Here is an 18,930-nt window from a genome sequence, read left to right as displayed (position 1 = left end):
AGCACCTGTTACCGCTCTGTGTCGGGTGGGGGCAGGGTGGCTCTGGCTCGGGGTCTCACGAGGCTGGGGCATCCCCTGAAGGCTTGCCGGGGCCAGGGACTCGCTTCCAGGACAGGTGCCAGCTGCTGGCTGTGGGCCTCCGCTCCTGCCGGCGCAGGGCTCACCGCAGCGCAGCCTGAGTGTCCTCAGCACATGGGGGCCGCTCCTCCCCTGGAGCAGGCGGCCCAGGAGGGAAGGGAGCCACAGTGCTCCTTACCACCCGGCCTCAGAGGGCACCCCGCTCACTCTGTCACCCGTCACCCTCACACAGGCCAGCCTGATTTGCCGTGGAATGAGATGGCAGAAGGGTGTGACCCGGGATGGGAGGATGGAGAGGCCATCTTGGCCGTGGGTAGCCTCTCCAGGAGGTCTCTAGCCTCCTGCTTTCCCAGCGCTCAGTGCCCACACACTTCATTTGGTTAATATCAGTGGAACCTCTGTTGGGGCAGGGCCCCCTCTACCTTCCCTGTAATAATCTAGATCTGGGTTGGCCACGCAGCACGTGTTCAGGAGGTACGTGTTAAAGGAATGAGCGAGTGAAGGAATGAATGGTGGGCCTCGGTGGTGTGAGAATGTGGGAGAACGTCCTTGCTCCTCCTCAGCGTTCAGGCCTCTTATCACGCAGTCCCTTTGTATGGTCAGCTCCAGCCACACGGGCCACCCTTCATGGCACCCCACGCCCCTCCTGCCTCCAACCCCTCTTTGTTCAGCTCATCGAGTCAGGCTTTAAGTGCATTTCTGGAGCACCTGCTGGATGCCCGGCACCATGGCCAGGTGGGGCCCCACCCTTAGGAGCTGACGTTCTAGTGGGGAAATAGTAGGAAGTGCAGGGGAGCAGGGCCAGAAGCCCCGGGAGGTGCCCTGTGTGGGGGGGGGGGGCGGAATTCCCCGCTGGCAGGCCCACACAGGGCTTGCTTAGGATCTTGGGTTGTGCTACTTGGACCCACGAAATGTGAAGTTCTGGGCCTGGTCAGAATTGAGCCGCCCCGCAAGTTGGATTCCTCCCTAACTGATGACAGGCGAGCTGACCCCCTTCTTTCTGACTCCTAGGACCTCTGTTAATTATGGAGGTGAGCCTTCTGTGTGATGAGCTGCCAGCACCCCCCCCTTCTTGTTTGCCTTGGGACTTTGCTGAGCTGTTGGGGCAGCGGCTGAGAAGAAACCTCAATAAGAAGGGGGTAGCAGGTGCAGACACCACCTGGGGTGGATGTCCCCCGCCCAGTTTAAAACTGTATTTACTTTCTGATCACATAAATCTTGCCACAGTGACAGAATTCAAAGGAAGCAAATGTCTGAGGCGGAAGTGGAGTGGGGGTTGGAGGGGGTCAGAGCCAGTGCCTGCCTGAGGTCCAGGGACAGGTAGGGGACAATTTCAGTTTGCTCTCCGAAGCCTATACAAGGACGATCCTGTGTGCCATGTGAGACCCTCACTGCTCAGAAGTGGGTGAGGGTCCCCAGGACCACCGTCCTGCTGGCCCAAGTGCTCACTTTGCACCCTAGTGGGTGTGGAGTGGGCAAGCAGGGAAGACGTGCCTCCCCCTCCCCGCCTTCCCCTCTAGCCCTTTGACCTGGGGAGCCACGACCACCTGCTGCTCCCGAGGTGGGGACAGGGCTGGTCCTGTGCTGGGGTCCCAGCTCCTCCATGCACTCCTACTCAGCTCGCCTGAAGGGCATATCCAGAGGGCTCAGAGGTGCGGGTCTGTGCACACTGGGTGCGGGTCCCTTGGAGCCATTCTTGCACCTGGGAGACCTGGCCTGGCAAGGGATGCCGATGTTTTGAGCCTCAGTTTCTCCACTCAACCTGTAGCAGGAAGTGACATGAAGGTGGGATGCTGGCCATGGGGCGGCGCTCACTAAAGGTGGGGAATGCTTGGGAAACTCTGCAGTCCCAGCCAGACCCTGCGGGTCTAGAGGGAGAAACAAGCGAGAGGTAAATGCTAGGATCCATGGCAGTGTGCCGAAAGCGGAATAATGGGGGGTCAGACGGCGTCCCACTGGGAGGCCCCTGTGGGAGGAGCACCTGGGGCCCAGAGATGGGTGGGAAACAGGCCTGCAAGAGGCCAGGAGGGACCCCAAGGGGCACCCATGACTCTCCTGCCCCTGGGGACCCTGCCCTTGCCGTCCCTCAGCCTGGGCCTCCCAGGGAAGCCCACAGAATTCGCTAGTGTGTGGGGATAGGGCAACTCCCGTGCAGAGAACAGCAAAACCAGGCCCACGAGTTTTGGATTTCCAATCCATTCCCTGGACACCCCCAGCACACCCACCCATGATGGGCAGTCCTGGCTCTGTTTTACGGGGAACAGCTGAGGCACAGGTGGGGTGGGGGTGGGGGTGCATGGGCCTTGGGGAGTGGAGCACCCTTGTGCTCTTGGTGAAGTGAACTCTGGGTTAGGCCCCGAGTGGCAGATTAGAACCTCCGATGTGGAAAGGCCAGCACAGTCAAGGAAGGAACCAAGGAAGACCCAAGCCCTGTCGCAGTGGCCGTGTGAAGGCCCCAGGTTCTGCCCCAGCCAGCTCTCCATCTCGTAGTTGGGAGCAGAGCTCACTCACCTGTGGGGCTGTGGCTCCCTGAGCGGGAAGGAGAGAGCTGCGTGAGGTCACCCATTTTACAGCTAGGGAAACTGAGGCTCAGGCAAGGCAAAGAGCTCCTAGTCATGGTCACTGCCAGGCTGGTGTCCTCTTCTGCGGGCAGGGTCCTCGAGAGAGGCTTGCTTCACTCAGGTGACACGGTTATTTCTGGCTTCTCCCCTGAACCTTCTACAGCCTGACCTGCCTGACCTTAAGTAAGTCACTTACTCTCTCAGAGCCTCAGTTTCCTCATTCCGGTAGTGGGGTCTGGCGGAGGGTCGGGGCTGCAAGCTGCGTCCAGCCGCGCTCCGGAGGAGCAGGTGTGGGGGGGGGGGCAGCACGGGCGGATCCGTCGCGGGCGGATGCATCGCGGGGAGGGGCCATCATGGGCGGGGCCAGGAGGCGGGCGTCTGCTGCTGTGGAGGGTGTGCCGGGTCTGGCGGCCGGGCTCGAATGAGGGGTGGGGTTCAGGGCTACCCTGGAAAGGAACGACGGGGCGGCACTCAGTTAGGGGCGGAGCTAAGGACTTAAGAGAATCCGGTACCTTACGCAGGTGTAAGCAAGGCTCAAGACTCCAGAAGGCCCCTGTAGCGGGCGGGGGCGGGGCCCAGTGGGGGGCGTGGCTCAGGGCTACGGCAGTGACAACAAACGTCAGCGAGGGTGGGGCTCAGTGAGGGCGGGGCGTAGAGCCCTGGCACCCGCGGAGAGGCGCCACGAGCGCCTGGGATGGGCGGGTCGCAGCGAGGGGCGGGGCCGAAAACTCAGGATTGCGCGGCAGCCGCCGCGGGAGGAGGCGGGGCGTAGAGGGCGGAGCTTAAGGCCCTCGAGGGGACGCCGCCGACGCTGGGGGCGGAGTATAACGGGAAAGGGCGGGCTCAGTGAGGGCGGGTTTGGGCCGCGACCGGGACGCTGCCGACGCCGGAGAGAGAGGCCTGCGGGGGGGGCGGGGCCCTCCGGGAAGGGGCGGGGCGAACCGAGACGGGCGGTGGTGAACCGACATCCTGACCGGCGGACGGCGACAGGGGGACGGGCCGGGGCCGGCCGGGCGCGCGCCGTGCCGCCGCCATGACAGGTGAGCGCGGGCCGGGCGGGGGTCCTGCCTGCCGTTCCGGGTCGGGCGCGCAGCTGCGGTGGACCCCAGGGTGCGGTTCCCCGACGTTGCCCCGGCCGCACCTGCTCGCGGGCGCGGCCGAGTGACCTTGGTTCGTGACCGCCTGCGGGTCGGCGGGCGAACGCCAGGCCGGGGGCCGTGGTTGGGGCTGGGAGACCCGCGGGGGCGGGGCTGGAGCGCGCCTGTGGGCGGGGGAGGCGCTAGGGGGTCCCGCGGGCCGGGATCCTCCTGCACTTCTGTGAGGAGCTGCAGCCCCTCCAGCCTCAACCACTTGACATCCAGAGGGGGGCGTCCCGGTGGGACTCTGCAGTATCCCGGGACAGGCGCCGGGGGACAGACCCCGCCGGGCGCCCCTACCCCTCCAGCTTCTTTTCCCAGGATGGGGCTCCCTGCCATGCCCCCGGAGCCTGTTTGGACTGGAGAACCCACTCCGTTCTGGTCCCAGCTGAGCAGGGCCACCTTGCTCTGTGGAACTTTCTCGGTGGGAGACACCCGGTGATGGTGATGGGTTGGCGAGGGACCCCGTGACAGCCTGATCCGGGAACGCTGTTGCTCCCACACACCTCCTTCCTAAGGGCCCCACTCTTCCACCTCAAGGGATGGTCCAGAAGTCCCCGTTGTCTCCCCGTGCTCACTGGAGTCCCCCAAGTAGGATTTCAGGGGCTGGAACCTGGTGTCTTCTAGGACCACAGTGTCCCCGCCTAAGTCAAAAGTGACCCTAGCTGCCTCCCATGCCCCTGTCATCTTCTTGGAACCTTTTTATTTGTGGCTGCTGCTTCCCAGCACCTACACTCAGGTGCCTCCCATACAGAATTGCTGCAGGATATCCTGTCTTTGTGGAGGAGGAAATGAAGGCTCAGGTTGGACAGGTGCCAAGCCCCAGGCTGCCCGTGGGTGGTCAGTGGCAGAGGCAGAACTAGGCCTGGGTCCTGCCCAGGCCCTCTCAAGGTCCTGTGGGAGCCTCGCCACCTGCCCCTTTCTCATAGCCAAGTCTGAGTGCTGAGCCTCTAGACGTCCTTCCCATCACAGCCCTCCACTTTTGGGGTGGGGAACTGAGGCCCAGAGAGTTCAGGCCCTGGAGGGTCAAACCGGCAGCCTTTGCAAGGCTGCAGGCATGAAGTGTCTGGCTCGCTGTCCCTGCGCACTGACGGGGCGCCTGCCTTGTGCTGCTTCTGGGGCCACCATGACAGGCTGCCGGATGAGCATCTGGACCCGATGCATCGGCCCAGGGCCAGTGCCAGCCAGGTGTCACTACGGCTGTTCCTACTGCTGTGGAATCAGGCCCCGCCTTGTGGTGTGCTTTGGAGTGAGCCCTCTCAGCTCCACACCTGAGGCCAGGTCTGGCCCTGAAACAGGTGGGGCTTCTGGGAGGGACAGGAGCCAGGGGTACTCAGCAAGGCCTCCTCAGGGGAGGACAGTGAGCTGAGCACCACTTAGCCAGGGAGGAACCCCAGAACACATGTCCTCATCCTTGGGCAGGTGTCCCGGGCAGTATGGTGCCATTGGGGGCTGTTCTGCAGGATGGCTCAGGGGCCTGGGGTGAGGACAGGTGGGGCATCTCCCACAGGGCCTTGAGTGCCAGGTAAGGGGTTGGGGGTGTCTGTGGTCTTGGCACCAGCTGTCCACAAAGGTGGGGGATGTGGGACTTGGCAAAAAAACCACAGTCCTGCTGGATTTTCTGCCAGAACATCCCCCTCTGTCTTATAAAAACTTGTCAAGACTATCAATCAGGACCTGGGACCAAAGTCATTTTCTCTCTGTGCTTTTTCATTCCTGGGTGTGGGCCTCTGGGTGTGGTTTAAGTGCACAGCTTCCAGCCACCAGAGGAAGCTTCAGCCCTAGGCTTGCCACCATGCCAGGTGACTCATGCTGGCGGCTGCAGCAGGGGGAGCCAATGCAGCATGCGGTCCGCAGTCCACAGGTAGCCCTGGGACTTGGGCCTTAGGGCTACATCCATTCATTCCAAAGTTCTTTAGTGAGTGCCTACTGTGTTCCTGCCCCGTGCACACACTGCAGAGGCAGCACGGGGCAGAACAGTCTGGGGCCAGGCCAGGAACAGACTTGCTGCAGCTTAATTGTTCAGTTAATGAGTGTGATAATTAGATAAGTGGGAAGTCCGGATGTCAAGTGGTTGCCACAAAACCATGCGTGGGTCCAACCACCGTCCTCACTCCCTAGCTGGCAGGTACCCTAGCTGGTCTTAGGCAGATACCGTATCTCTTTGCTATGCCTCAGTTTCCCCATCTGGAAATGGGGGGTTGGTGGTCTTGCTCGAGTTGCAGAGCTGATGGAACGATGAAGGTATATGCCTAGAGCTATAGACTGCCTGGTCATGGGGCACACACCATGAACTGTGGCCACTGTCCTTAACACTTGAATCAGGGGGGCTGCAAGTGGTGAAGCTGCATGACCAGGGGGTCCTTCCCATGTGCCCTGGCAGGTCTTCTGGTGGCCCTGTGGGCAGCTTCCTCACCATGGTAGGGCTGCTGATGAGTCCATCTTCCAGGTAGACTTTCAGGGCCTAGAAGGATTCAGAGGTTAGAAATACATATTTTTGAGGGGGAAAGACCAGCCTGGATGAGGTGGCAGCAGGAGAAAGAGATGAGGAAGACGTGGTCTGTTGAGTTGGCCCCATGGTGGAAATAAGGGAGAAGACCCTTCTTGTTCCCACATGATGACCCTGTTAGTTAGTTTGTTTGTTTGTTTTTTAAGATTTTATTTATTTATTTGACAGAGATCACAAGTAGGCAGAGAGGCAGGCAGAGAGAGAGAGAGAGGAGGGAGGAGGCTCCCTGCTGAGCAGAGAGCCCGAGCCTGATACGGGGCTCCATCCCAGGACCTTGGGATCATGACCTGAGCCAAAGGCAGAGGCTTTAACCCACTGAGCCACCCAGGAGCCCCAATGACCCCGTTTTTAAAAATCAACTTTATTGAGAGATTATTTATTCACAACAAGTGCACTTATTTTTAATGAATAATTTTATAAAATTTATAAATTTTGACAAATGTATACATCCCTAGAAATACCACCACAGGCCCGGTGAAGTCAAATGTTTCTATCGCTCTAGAAAGTTCATTCATGCCCCTTCCCAGGTAACTGCACTGGACCCAGGGATTCATCTGCTTTCTATACCTTCCACTTTTTTCTCTAAAATTTAACAATGGAGGGGTGTCTGGGTGGTTCAGTCATTAAGCGTCCACCTTCAGCTCAGATGGTCCTGGGATCTAGCCCTGCAGTGGGCTCCCTGCTCCACGGGTGAGTCTGCTTCTCCCTGTCCCACTCCCCCTGCTTGTGTTCCCTCTCTCACTGTGTCTCTCTCTGACAAATAAATAAATAAATAAAATCTTTAAAAAAAATAAAATTTAAGAATGGAATTTAACAAGTAGGATTTCTCTTTAATTAATATGTTTTATTTTTAGAGACTTTTTAGTTTATAGAAAATTGAGCAGATTGTATAGAGTCCCATATTCTTCCCCCCAACCCAATTTCCTTCATTAATAATATCTTACATTAATGTGGTACATTTGTTACATGTGATGAACCAATACTAATACACTGTTACTAACGGAAAACCGCAGTTTACATTCTAGTTCATGCCTGTCTTACACATTCTATGACTTTTGAAAAGTGCATAGTGTCCTATGTCCACCACTACAGTATCCTACAGAGTAGTTTCACTGCCCTAAAAATCCCCTGGGCTCTGCCCATTCATCCATGCCCTTGCCTTGGCCCTGGTGACCTCTGCTCTCTCTACCATCCCCATAGTTTTGCATTTTCTGGAATATCATATAGTTAGTATGTTGCCTTTGCAGACCGGCTTCTTTCCCTTAGCAATATGCATTGCAGTTTTCTCCTTGCTTTTATGTGACTCCAGAGGTCTTTTCTTTTTATGCCTGAATTTCATAATAAAACTGATTAAACAGAACCACCGTTCAATTATGCATTCACGTGTGTGTGTGTGTGTGTGTGTGTGTGTGTGTTACTATGTATGGAAGATAAAATTGACCGGTTTACACATTTCATGGGCATCCTGTACATGGACAGTGTTGTGAAACCATCAGACCTCTGTGCTCCGAGAACTTCGTCTTCACGCCAAGGGGAAACTCTGTCTCCATTACACAGTGACTCCCTTCCTCCCCTGCCCCCGGCTTCTGGTAATCACTGTTCTACTTTTTCCCTCTGGAATTTGCTGTTCTGTATATTTCATGTAAGTGGAAATCATATACTATTTGTCCTTTGATGCCTTTATATCACTTAGCGTGTTTTCAGGGTTCTCCGGGTTGTAGCATCCACGTCTTAGAGGTGTTTTCCCTTTTCTGCCTGTGTCATATTCCACTGTGTGCATTTACATTTCATTTATCCATTCCTCTGTGTGTGGACTCTTGGGTCGTTTCTGCTTTTTGGCTGCTGTGAATAATGCTGCTATGAACACGGGCGTGCGGGTGTGTGAGTCCCCGCTTTCCGTTACTCGGATGGAGCTTATCTCCAGCAGTGGGATTGCTGGGTTGTGGGGTAAGTCTGTGTTTGACTTTCCTGTTGCACAGAGTGTCTGCCTCATGGTACAGTCCCCCAGGCCTGTTCATACAGAACTCTGTGTATGTACCCTGTCCTGAGTGTGGAGTGCTTTCTCATTGTGGTTTTATCTGCATTTCCCTCAGGATGAGTGACTACGAGCATCTTGGCTTGTGTTCAGTAGTTCTCTTACGTCTTCTTTGAAGAAGTGCCTGGTCAGGTCCTGTGCCCATTTTTGAATTGCGTTATTTATGGTGGTGTTGTTGTTGTTACGGAATGATAGGAGTTCTTTATAATTCTTTATATAAAAAACTTTATATAAAGTTTCTTTATATATATTTACATATCAGCTTATCTGATATAAGCTTTGCAAATATTTTCTCCCATCCTGAGTTGTCTTTTCTTCACACCACCTCCCCACACACACTCAAAATAGGATTTCCTTCTGTTTTATTCCATTGGTCTGTATGTCTGTCCTAATGCCAGTATCACACTGTTTTGATCATTGCAGCATTGCAGTAAGTTTTGAAACCATTGTGAGTCTTCCAACTTTGTTCTTCTTTTTCAGGATGGTGTTTGCTATATAGGTCCCTTTTAGGATGAAAAACAAGAAACATCATGGAGTTTGGATAAGAATTACACTGGCTCTATAGACTGCTTTGGGAGCATTGTCATCTTCACAACGTTAAATCTTCCAATCCATGAAAGGAGGGTGTATTTCCATTTATTTGTATCTTTTTAAATTTCTTTCAGCAATGTTTTGAGTTTTCGGTGTACGGGTCTTTCACCTCCTTGGCAAAAATTTTTCCTAAGTATTTTATTCTTTCTGATGCCATTATAAATAGAATTGTTTTCTTATTTCCCTTTTTGGGTTGTTCATTGTCAGTGTATAGCGATGCAACTGATTTTTGTGTATTGATTTTGTATCTTGCATCTTTGCTGAATTTGTTGATTAATTTTGGTCTTTAGGGATTTCTATATATAAAATCATGTCATCTGCAAAAAAGAAATAGCATTGCTGCCTCCTTTTCATTTGAGTAACTTTTATATCCTTTTTTGGTCTGATTGCTCTGACTGGAACTCCCAGTGCTACACTGAATAGGAGCAGCGAGGGTGGGCATCTTGCTTGGGTTCTGGTCGTAGGGGAAAAGCTTTCGGTCTGCCACCCACCGAGTATGATGGTCGCTGTGGGCGTGTCATACGTGACCTTCATAATATTGAGGAAATATTCTGCAGTTCTTAATTTATTGAGTTTTTTTCTTTAATCGGGAGAGTATTGAATCTTGTCCAATGGCTTGAGATGGTGGTGGGTTATGTGTGTGTGTGTGTGTTTTATTTCATTCTGTTAATGTAATGTATTACACTGATGGATGATCGTATGTTGAACCATCCTGGTATTCTTTTTTTTTTTTTTTTTTGAAGATTTTATTTATTTATTTGACAGACAGAAATCACAAGTAGGCAGAGAAGCAGGCAGAGAGAGAGTGGGAGGCAGGCTCCCTGCCAAGCAGAGAGCCCCATGTGGGGCTCAATCCCAGGACTCTGGGATCATGACCTGAGCCGAAGGCAGAGGCTTTAACCCACTGAGCCACCCAGGCGCCCCGAACCATCCTGGTATTCTGCTGCATCACCTTTTTAATGTGCTGTTGAATTCAGTTTGCTAGTATTTTGTTGAGGATTTTGGCATCAGTATTTGTAAGAGATACTGGTCTGTAGTTGTCTTGTCTCCTTGTCTCATTCTGGTATCAGGGTAATGCTGGCCTCATGGAATGAGTTAGGAAGTATTCCCTCCTCTCTGTTTTTGGAAAATTGTGGAAGTATTGGCATTTAAATGTTTCACGGAATTCACCAGTGGCGCCATCTTGTTCTGGGCTTCCGTTGGTGAGGACAGTTTTGATTTCTAATTTAACCTCCTTGCTAGTGAGAGGTCCATTCAGAGTTTCTCTGTATTTGTGTTTGGAATTTGTCTACTTCATCTCGTTTGTCCAATTTGTTGGTGCTCAAATTTTCATAGTATCTGTTTGTAATCTGCTTTATTTCTGTGTGATTGGTAGTCTTTCCCTACTCTTATTTCTGATGTTAGAAACTTGAGTCTTTTTTCTTTGTGTGTCTAGCTGATGGTTTTTGTCAGTTTGTTGATCTTCCCAAAGATCATTGGAAAGTTTTCCTTTATTTTTTCCTATTTTCTATTGCATTTGTCTTTGCTCTAATCTTTGTTATTTCCTCTTTTCTGCCATTTTCGGTCTAGTTTGCTCTTCTCTTCCTGCTTCCTAAAGGTGTAACATTAAGGAAGGTTGTTGATTGGAGATCTCTCTTCTCTTGTAAAATTTGCATTTACACCCTAAATGTCCTCCTCCCATCTGCTTTCCTGGCACCCCTTAAGTTTTGGTGTGTTGTATTTTTATTTTCACTTGTCTCAAGGTATTTTCTTTTTTTAAAGATTTTATTTCTTTTTTTTTGACATACAGATCACAAGTAGGCAGAGAGGCAGGCGGGGCCGGGGGGCGGGGAGCAGGCTGCTGGCTGAGCAGAGAGCCCGATGCGGGGCTCGATTCCAGGACCCTGGGAGCATGACCTGAGCCGAAGGCAGAGGCTTTAACCCACTGAGCCACTCAGGTGCCCCTCAAGGTATTTTCTTATTTCCTTTGTGGTTTCTTCTTTCACTCCATCGTCGTTTCACTTTCACTTGCGAATTTTCCAGTTTTCCTTCTGTTACTGATTTCTGGCTTTATTCCATGTGATCAGAAGAGATCCTTTGTATGATTTCAGTCTTTTAAAATATATTATGACTTGTTTTGTAGCCAAATTTATTTTGCAGTCTGTCCCAGGGAATGTTCTGTGTGCCTTTGAGAAGAATGTGTACAGGCCCACCTCAGAGCTATCGTGGGTTTGCTTCCAGACAATAAATAACTGTTCCGCCACAATAAAGCAGATACTGCAATCAAGTGAGTCCAGTGAATTTCCTGGTTTCCCAATGCGCGTAACAGTTACATTTACACTATATCGCTGTCTGTGAAGTTTGTAGTAGCGTAGGTCTAACAATGTGTGTATCCTAATTAAAAATATTTTATTGCGAAAAAATCCTACCAATCATCTGAGTTTTCAGCAAGTCATAATCACTAATCACAGATCGCCATAACAATTATAATAATAATGAAAAGGTTTGAAGAATGAAAAGTTTAAATTGTGAGAATTAACAAAATGTGACACAGACATGAAGCAAAAGGTCACTGGTGGGAAAGGGGAGCCGATAGACTCGTTCCACACAGGGTTGCCGCAGACCTTGGGTTTGTAGAAACGCGGCGCCTGCAAAGCACAGTGCCATGCGACGTGCCTGTGCTGGTAGGTGGACTGTCCGCGTGTCCGTGTGTGTGTGTGTCTGTGTGTCTGTGTGTGTGAGCTGTGGCTGGTTTATACTGCAGCTCAGCCCTGCGGTTCCCTCTGTTCTGTTATTGAAATTGGGGCACCAACGTCTCTAACTCTTCTTGTTACTCATTATTCCTAAACCTTTACTGTTATCTGGGGGCTCTGATATTTGGCGCATGTGTGTGTTAGATGTTCCTGGCGAATCGACCCTTTTATTAACAGAGGGTGTACTTCTGTGTCTCTTGTACCCGTCTGTGATGCAAAGCCTATCTTGCCTCCTGTCCGGGGAGCCCTTCTGCTCTTTCGGGCATCATTTGTTGCGACACCTGTTCTCCTGTTCTTGTTCTCTGCCTGTTTGTGTCTTTGGATCTGAGTCTTTTGGAGACAGCGTATGGTTGATTCATATTTTTTTCATCCCGAGAGGGAAAAGATCTCTGTTTCTCCTCTACTCCTACCCCAGAACTCATATTCCTGAGGACCCCTGACGCTGCTGGTCACTGGATGTGTGGTCTCCCCTCTATCGAGCAGCCCTCCGACACCAGCTTTGTGTCTCCTAGTTCGACTCACATCCGACCCCGTCTCCCTGGGGATGGCCTCCGGTTCCACCTGGTAGAGGCTCGGTCCTGTACAGTGCCCCACTGCAGACGCTGGTCCCCAGGTCAGCTGCCACCATGCCTTGGACGGACTGGCTGTACCTCGAGGGTCCCATGACCCCCTTTTGGTTCAGTCATTTGCTGCAGCTCACAGAACCTGGGAAAACACTGTAGGCACTATGGGCAGTCAATTACACAGGATATTTGAAAGGATAAAAGTGACCCTCCACACAGGAGACGCTTGGGGCAAAGTATGTGGGAAGGGACACAGCTTCCACGTCCACCTGCCCAGCTCCTCCAATGTGCTCAGCAACCTGGGAGCTCTCCAGACTCCCACCTTTTGGGTTTTTATGCAGGGTTTGTTGTTTTTGTTTTTTTTTTAAGTAGGCATGATTAATTAAATCACTGACCTCACTGGCCTTCAGCCACGCTCCCCTCCCAAGAGCTCAGGGTTCTGTGAGACCGAAGCTCCAGGCCTCCGACCCTGTGCTCGGTTTCACTGGCAACCGGCTCGCATCCTGTGGTTCTTTAGGGGCTTTCAAAAGATCACCCCATTCACACAAAGTCATTTGAGGCTGCAAGGGGCTTCTTTCAAACAACAAAAGGCACCCTTTCCCTTCATGGCTCATCACTTAGGAAATTCCAAGGGTCTTAGGAGCTCTGTGCCAGGAATTGGGATGAAGACCTAATATATATTTCTCTCTTTTTTTTAAGATTTTATTTATTTATTTCACAGACAAAGATCACAAGTAGGCAGAGAGGCAGGCAGAGAGAGAGGGGAGGAAGCAGGCTCCCTGCTGAGCAGAGAGCCTGATGCGGGGCTCCATCCCAGGACCCTGGGATCATGACCTGAGCTGAAGGCAGAGGCTTTAACCCACTGAGCCACCCAGGCGCCCCACCCCTATATATTTCTGACTCTAAATCACAACGTCACAAATCCATTTTGCCAATCTGTGTCTTTAATCTGTTTACCTTTAAAGTAATTACAGTAATTAGTGTTAATGAATAACTAATTTCTGCCTTTTTGCTCTTTGTTTTCTGGTGTCTTCGAGGTTTCTTGTCCTTCATCCACTACTGCCTTCTTTCTTGTTTGGTTGACCTTCTGTAGTAACACATTTTTATTTCCTTTTGTCTATATTCTGTGGGTGTTTTCTTTGTGGTTGTCATAAGAATTACGTATAACATCCTCAAGCTATAACCGTCTAATTGAATGGAGAGCGAGTTAATTCCAGTCACGTACACGCACTCCCCTCCTGTGCTGTGGGGTCTGTGCCCAGCCCCTGGCCATCGGCAGGGGGGACGGACCGCCACTACTCGAGAGGCTGGTGCACCTGATCAGGTGGTTGATGCTGTGGAATCGGGACTCTCCCTTGGGGATCCTGGGCTTCCCACCAACCACTGACCCACCTCTGGTCTTTAGAGGCCTGGTATTCTAAAGAGCATTCTTAATGCCAGAGAAGGTTCACAGTGCGACTTTACGGATGGTCCTGAAAAAAGCAACAAAAGGAAAAGCACCCCGGCCCACGGGTGGGCACACCCATGCCAGCACAGGCCCCCCGAACCCTGCACTCCTGTCCCTGTGAGAGCCGCGGTGAGAGCTGCTGGGCCCTTCCAGAGGGAGAGCGCACTTGGCCTCTCTGTCTTCTGCAGTGAGCTCTCAGGCATAGAAGAGAGGGGCAGAGTCTCTACTCTGCTTCTGAGCCCTCAGGACCATTCCCGCGCACTAGTGCACCCCATCTCTAATGGGGGGCAGCAGGACAAGGGTGGGGATCCAGGCTGTGCGTAGCCCACACAGGCGGGATGTCAGCAGTTGTCCAGGTGCTCACAGCTGATGTGCCTCCAAGGGACCCAGAGACCACACTGTGTGTGGTGTGGGGGACCAGGTGCCCCACCCCCCACCCCAGCCATGCTGACTCAGGCCCTCCATGCTCCCTGCTGTTTCAGAGCAGACTTACTGTGACCGGCTGGTCCAGGACACACCTTTCCTGATGGGCCATGGACGCCTCAGTGAGCAGCAGGTGGACAGGATCATCCTCCAGCTGAACCGCTACTACCCCCAGATACTCAGCAACAAGGATGCAGAGAAGGTAATGGGGGGGCCCTTCCCCCCTGGACTGGGAGGAAGCAGGCTTGGGGGCAGGGCAGCTTGGAGGTGAAAGCCCGGCTCCTTGCAGTGACGTTGGGCCCCGAACATCAGCTCTGCAAGCCTCTGTCTCTTCCTGTGTCATCGGGGCCTGCTGGCGGTCCTCCACAGATGCCGGGAGCACCCCAGGAGACAGGACGGCATGCCCGCACACATGACAGGCCTAGGAGTGGCGTGGGGGGCGGGGGGCGAGGAGCAGGGCTGCTGGCCAGGCTCCAGACCAGTGCCACGGGGCTCTGCCCCTGCCTCTTGCAAAGGTTCAAAAATGGACAAACATTCGGGGACACTGAGGGAGAGTGGGTGCACTTTGCCTGCACTGCCCTTTCTCTGACTCCCCCTCGGGACAAGGGCTTTGGGGTGCAGGGCTCCCCTCCAGCTGGGTGACTGAGTGAGCCCTGCTCTTGGAGCTGCGGCTCCCGCTGCCGGTGCCGGGCAATGGTGCCGTATGCAGGGCTGTCCACAGGGTTTGGGGCCTCTCCTGGGGACAGCTGAAATCTCCATGGGCCCTGCTACTAGCTCAGAAGCTTAAGATGTGAAAGTATACAGTAAGTTAAAAAGCATGGGTAAACTTTATACCTTATTATTATAGTTAAAAGTCTAATATATTGTGTACAAATTTGAATTTGAAAAGTTTCAGACGTTTATAGAGAAAAAGGGAGACTCCTGCCTATGCCCACCCACACTATTCCGTTCCTCATAGTTTCCGTGGCTCCTGCCAAACCCTTGTCTTTGCCTTGCAGTTTCTGGTTCAATTTTCTTTCTAAGTGGAATGGAATACTGCCACCAGGTGGCAGCAGCAGGCCACAGCCGCCAGGTCCCAGGGACCCAGGCCAAGTGCCCAGTTCACTGACCTTTAGAACCATGCATTTCTCCATCAAACACATCAAAAGAGCTTGGTTTTTTCTGCTTAACCCTTATTTTTTATTTTTTATTTTTTAAACTTTTTAAAAGATTTTATTTATTTATTTGTCAGGGGAGGGGGGAGAGCAGAAACGGGGAGCGGCAGGCAGCGGGAGAAGCAGGCTCCCCACTGAGCAGGGAGCCCGAAGTGGGACTCAATCCCAGGATCCTGAGATCATGACCTGAGCTGAAGGCAGATGCTTAACTGACTGAGCCTCCCAGGCGTCCCTTAACCCTTGGTCTTTAAAAACTCGAATCACATTCCTGTAGACCATAAACTACTGGAAGTTACCACTTACGCTATCATCTCATTGATTCCCTGTGAGGACCCTACCATTTGGGTTTATTACACCCTTTTTAGAAGTGAGGAAACAGAGTTGTAGGGGGTAAAGTGACTTGCCAAAGTCACACAGCAAGCCATCAGTTTCTAACAGTTGGAAAAATGTCACCACTGTCCTTCTCGATGCTGTGTCTGGCTTCTGCAAGGAGGGTGTGCACGGCCCAGTGGCCATGCTGTGACTGCAGCGTGGCTGGGCTGCGACCCTGGGTAGTCTGGGGTAGTCAGTTGCTGCCTCCTCTAGGTGTTCTCAGCCCCCCAGCCACCCTGGCCCTGCCCCTTCAGCCTGACCTTCTCTTGCACCGTTTCTACCCCCAGTTCCGGAACCCCAAGGCGTCCCTGCGCGTGCGGCTCTGCGACCTCCTGGGTCATCTGCAGCGGAGCGGTGAGCGGGACTGCCAGGAGTTCTACCGGGCCCTGTACATCCACGCCCAGCCCCTGCACAGCCATCTGCCCAGCCGGCTCGCCCTGCGTAAGTATGCCCAGCCCCTCACCCAGTGCCGTCTCCACAGTGGCCCCCAGAGGAGGCAGTGTTCAGATTCAGAGATCGTCATCTCTGTCTCTCTTGGCCCAGTGTTTGCAGAGAAGGTAGCATCTCATGCACGTGGCCCTGCCCTTCCCTCTGGCCCAGGGCACCGGGAATCCATAGGCTTGTGTGACAAGCACCAGCCTTGAGTGAACGGTGCAGAAGCCGAGGCTGCCCCCACAACCAAGGATGCCCAGGGGGATCCCTGCAGCGTGGGGTTTCTGTAGAACAGTCTGGGGCTCAGATGGCGGGTCCAGGGCACGTGTGTTGGTTTATAGGGTCTTGCCTGCGTGCTCAGGAGGCGTGAGAGTCCCGAGGGACCCTCCGAGCTGCTGGGTTGGCGATAGGGGAGGCATGGGTGGGGATGGTGGCTTAATCCTGAGGCCTCTGTGGCCTGGTCTCTTGGAGCAGGGGCTGCTGTCCCTCAATCCTCTGATGTGAACCTGGAGGCCAAGGGACAGGGTGGCTCACCCGCTCACCCCAGGATGCTCAGCTGGGACCCAGGGCTGGTGTCCCTGACCTGAGGGTGGGCGGCAGGACTGGGCCCTAAGCTCTGGCCCAGGACCTGTGCATCATGCCAGCCACTGGGGGGGCCCCACAGCCTGGCTGGGAGTCACGCACCTTCCAGCTTCAGGCCATTGGCAGGTGCCCGCCGGGAAGTTCTGGGGAGAGCACGCTCCCTGCCCTCGTGTGGACATCAGACTTGGGACAGGCGGGTGTTCATCTTGCATCCGCAGGGGACAGTGGCCCCCACCCCATCACCCTCAGGGTCTCAGGAAGTGGACAGAAGGAAACCCAAAACTCAGGGTTCCATGAGGCTTGTCCCCAGTCCCCTCTCTGGTGCTGACTCCCCCAAGTCCAGCCCAGAAGACTGGGTGCCCCTACAGCCTGGTCCTGCCCAGCCGGGGGCCCCCAGGGCTGGGGGGAAGGAGCCTGAGCAGGCCCTTGGTTTCCGGCGGGCGGGGCAACCCCCTTCCTCTGGCCCGCCCCCCACTAACCGAGCCCTGTGCTTTTGTTTCCAGAGAACTCAGATTGCACAGAGCTAGACTCAGGCACCGTGGGCCGCGAGCTCAGTGACAGGGGTAACCGCCTCCGCGTCCCCCACCCCATCCCTTCCCAGGGCTCTGTCTCTGCCTCAGGGGCTGTTCCTTTCCAAGTCAGGCTTGGTCCTGACTTCCCGTTGCACGGGCCCCAGGGTGCTTGCTGGGGTGCCCCGTCCGCCAGGCTCAGACAGCCACTTGCTCACTTGTCCCCTTTGTCCCCAGGACCCGTGGCCTTCCTGGCCTGCCTCGGCCTGGCCGCAGGGCTGGCGCTCCTCGTCTACTGCTGCCCTCCAGGTGGGTACTGCCTGGCCAGGCCCAAGCACTGAGTCCCTGACCTCCCCGTGCCTCAGTTTCCTCTCCTGTGCAGTGGAACAGTGGCAGGGCCCGTCTCACAGGGCCCAGGAGGAAGAGGGAATGTGCCCTGGTTCTCAAGCCCACCACCCCCAGGGGGCTGGGAATGACATCCCGACAGGAGGCAGAGCACAGCTGGGCTCTGGGGTTAGAAAGCCCTGTCCTCTGCGGGCCTGGAGCAGGGCACCCACCTCTGGCCCCTCTGTGGCTCAGCCCTGACAAATGGACGGGAGGCCCGTGGCCCCGCATGCCAGCTGCTGCCCCTTTCCTGCCATGCCGGGCCTACCACTGCCGTGCTTGGCAGGGACACCCCCTGTCACTCGGCTATAGGGCTAAGAAGGCCTGTTGGTGGCAGTTTCTGAAACCACCCTGTCTTCCAGACCCTAAAGTGCTGCCGGGGGCCCGGCGTGTCCTGGGCTTCTCCCCTGTCATCGTCGACAGGCACGTCAGCCGCTTCCTGCTGGCCTTCCTCACAGATGACCTGGGAGGGCTCTGACGACCTCTGCCTGCCCACCACCCACCAAAGAAGCCCCACCCGCCCGCCCAGGGGCCCGCCACTTCTTTTCTAAATGCTTGTTTTTCACTATTTATACTTTTTTAAAGAAAGTTGCCTTCGCCTGATGAAGGTGCTCAACAATATTAAATGTTGGAGTCTTGTCTTTTTTCTCAGGGGTGTTTTCTAGATGATTCTGACCCTGAGGACGCCTGGTGTCCCACAACCAGCCCAGGGTCCAGGTCCTGCTCAGGCTGTCCTCCCGGCCCCTGCTGGCCCTCAGCGCCCACCCCCCACACACCCCTCACACCCCCCACCGTCTCCCCACCGTGTTCCCTGTTCTCCCTCCCCTGCCCCTTCCCACAGCTTCTGTCCAGAGCACACCTCTCCCGCGTCGAGCCCCTCTGCCGTCCTTGCTTGGTGTGTCCTTTGCCCCCACACCCATCCCTTCCCATCCTCTCTCCTTTCCCAGCCCCAGCCCCAGGTGGGAAGGCTAGGTGGGGGCACTGCCCTGGGTCTCCAGGGGCACCAGCCGCACACCCCAAGAAGTCTCAGTGCCCACACATGTTCACTTCCTTCTACCCAGTGCCCCAGCAGGTGGGGGCTGCTTCTCTGCTTTCCTGAAGAGGAAACAGGTTACTTGGCCAGGAGAAGGGGGACCCAGCATGTGAGGGGGTCCAGGCTTCACCACTGTCCTCATTCCCTTTCCATGATGTGTCCCCATCCAGTCACCGGAGCGGACACCCCAGTCCTGGGCCCCACCTGGCCTTGCCGGCCCCTGTGTCCTGGGAATGGAGGCCCTCCCCGCCAGGAGGTGAGGACCTGGGCTTAGTGGGTCTGGGGTGGCTCTGATGGATACAGCTCCAGGCAGAGCCTGGAAATGAGCACAAGATCTTGTTCCAGATTCCAGGCAGAAGCTCGGAGAATAAAAGTCCACAGAACCTATT

The 18,930-nt window shown here is 54.3% G+C and overlaps 1 protein-coding gene across 7 annotated transcripts; it reads left to right on the top strand.

The window, feature by feature from the left end:
* Positions 1-3,465: 3,465 nt before the first annotated feature.
* On the top strand, positions 3,466-18,930 carry CARD19 (caspase recruitment domain family member 19). Of its 7 annotated transcripts, XM_080819639.1 has the most exons (7): positions 3,563-3,679; positions 10,700-10,859; positions 14,135-14,277; positions 15,889-16,042; positions 17,119-17,178; positions 17,362-17,433; positions 17,871-18,147. In XM_080819639.1, the coding sequence occupies exons 3-7, from the start codon at positions 14,179-14,181 to the stop codon at positions 17,984-17,986; spliced, it is 501 nt and encodes a 166-aa protein (XP_080675765.1). In that variant the 5' UTR covers positions 3,563-3,679; positions 10,700-10,859; positions 14,135-14,178; the 3' UTR covers positions 17,987-18,147. The 7 variants fall into 7 exon arrangements, with proteins under 7 accessions (XP_080675767.1, XP_080675762.1, XP_080675764.1 ...); XM_080819636.1 differs by lacking the exon at positions 10,700-10,859 and having other exon boundaries at positions 3,470-3,679; positions 17,871-18,156; XM_080819635.1 differs by lacking the exon at positions 10,700-10,859 and having other exon boundaries at positions 17,932-18,149.

This window comes from Martes martes (genome assembly GCF_963455335.1).
Source record: "Martes martes genome assembly, chromosome: 12".
In the NCBI taxonomy this organism is placed as follows: Eukaryota; Metazoa; Chordata; class Mammalia; order Carnivora; family Mustelidae; genus Martes; species Martes martes.
The sequence above is the reverse complement of the archived record's forward strand: the minus strand, read 5'-3'. Positions and strand labels throughout refer to the sequence as shown.

Coding starts and splice junctions, on each gene's coding strand:
- CARD19 (XM_080819635.1), top strand. Junction 16,043..17,118: donor GCCCAGCCGGCTCGCCCTGC/GTAAGTATGCCC, acceptor TTTTGTTTCCAG/AGAACTCAGATTGCACAGAG. Junction 17,434..17,931: donor CGTCTACTGCTGCCCTCCAG/GTGGGTACTGCC, acceptor CATCGTCGACAG/GCACGTCAGCCGCTTCCTGC.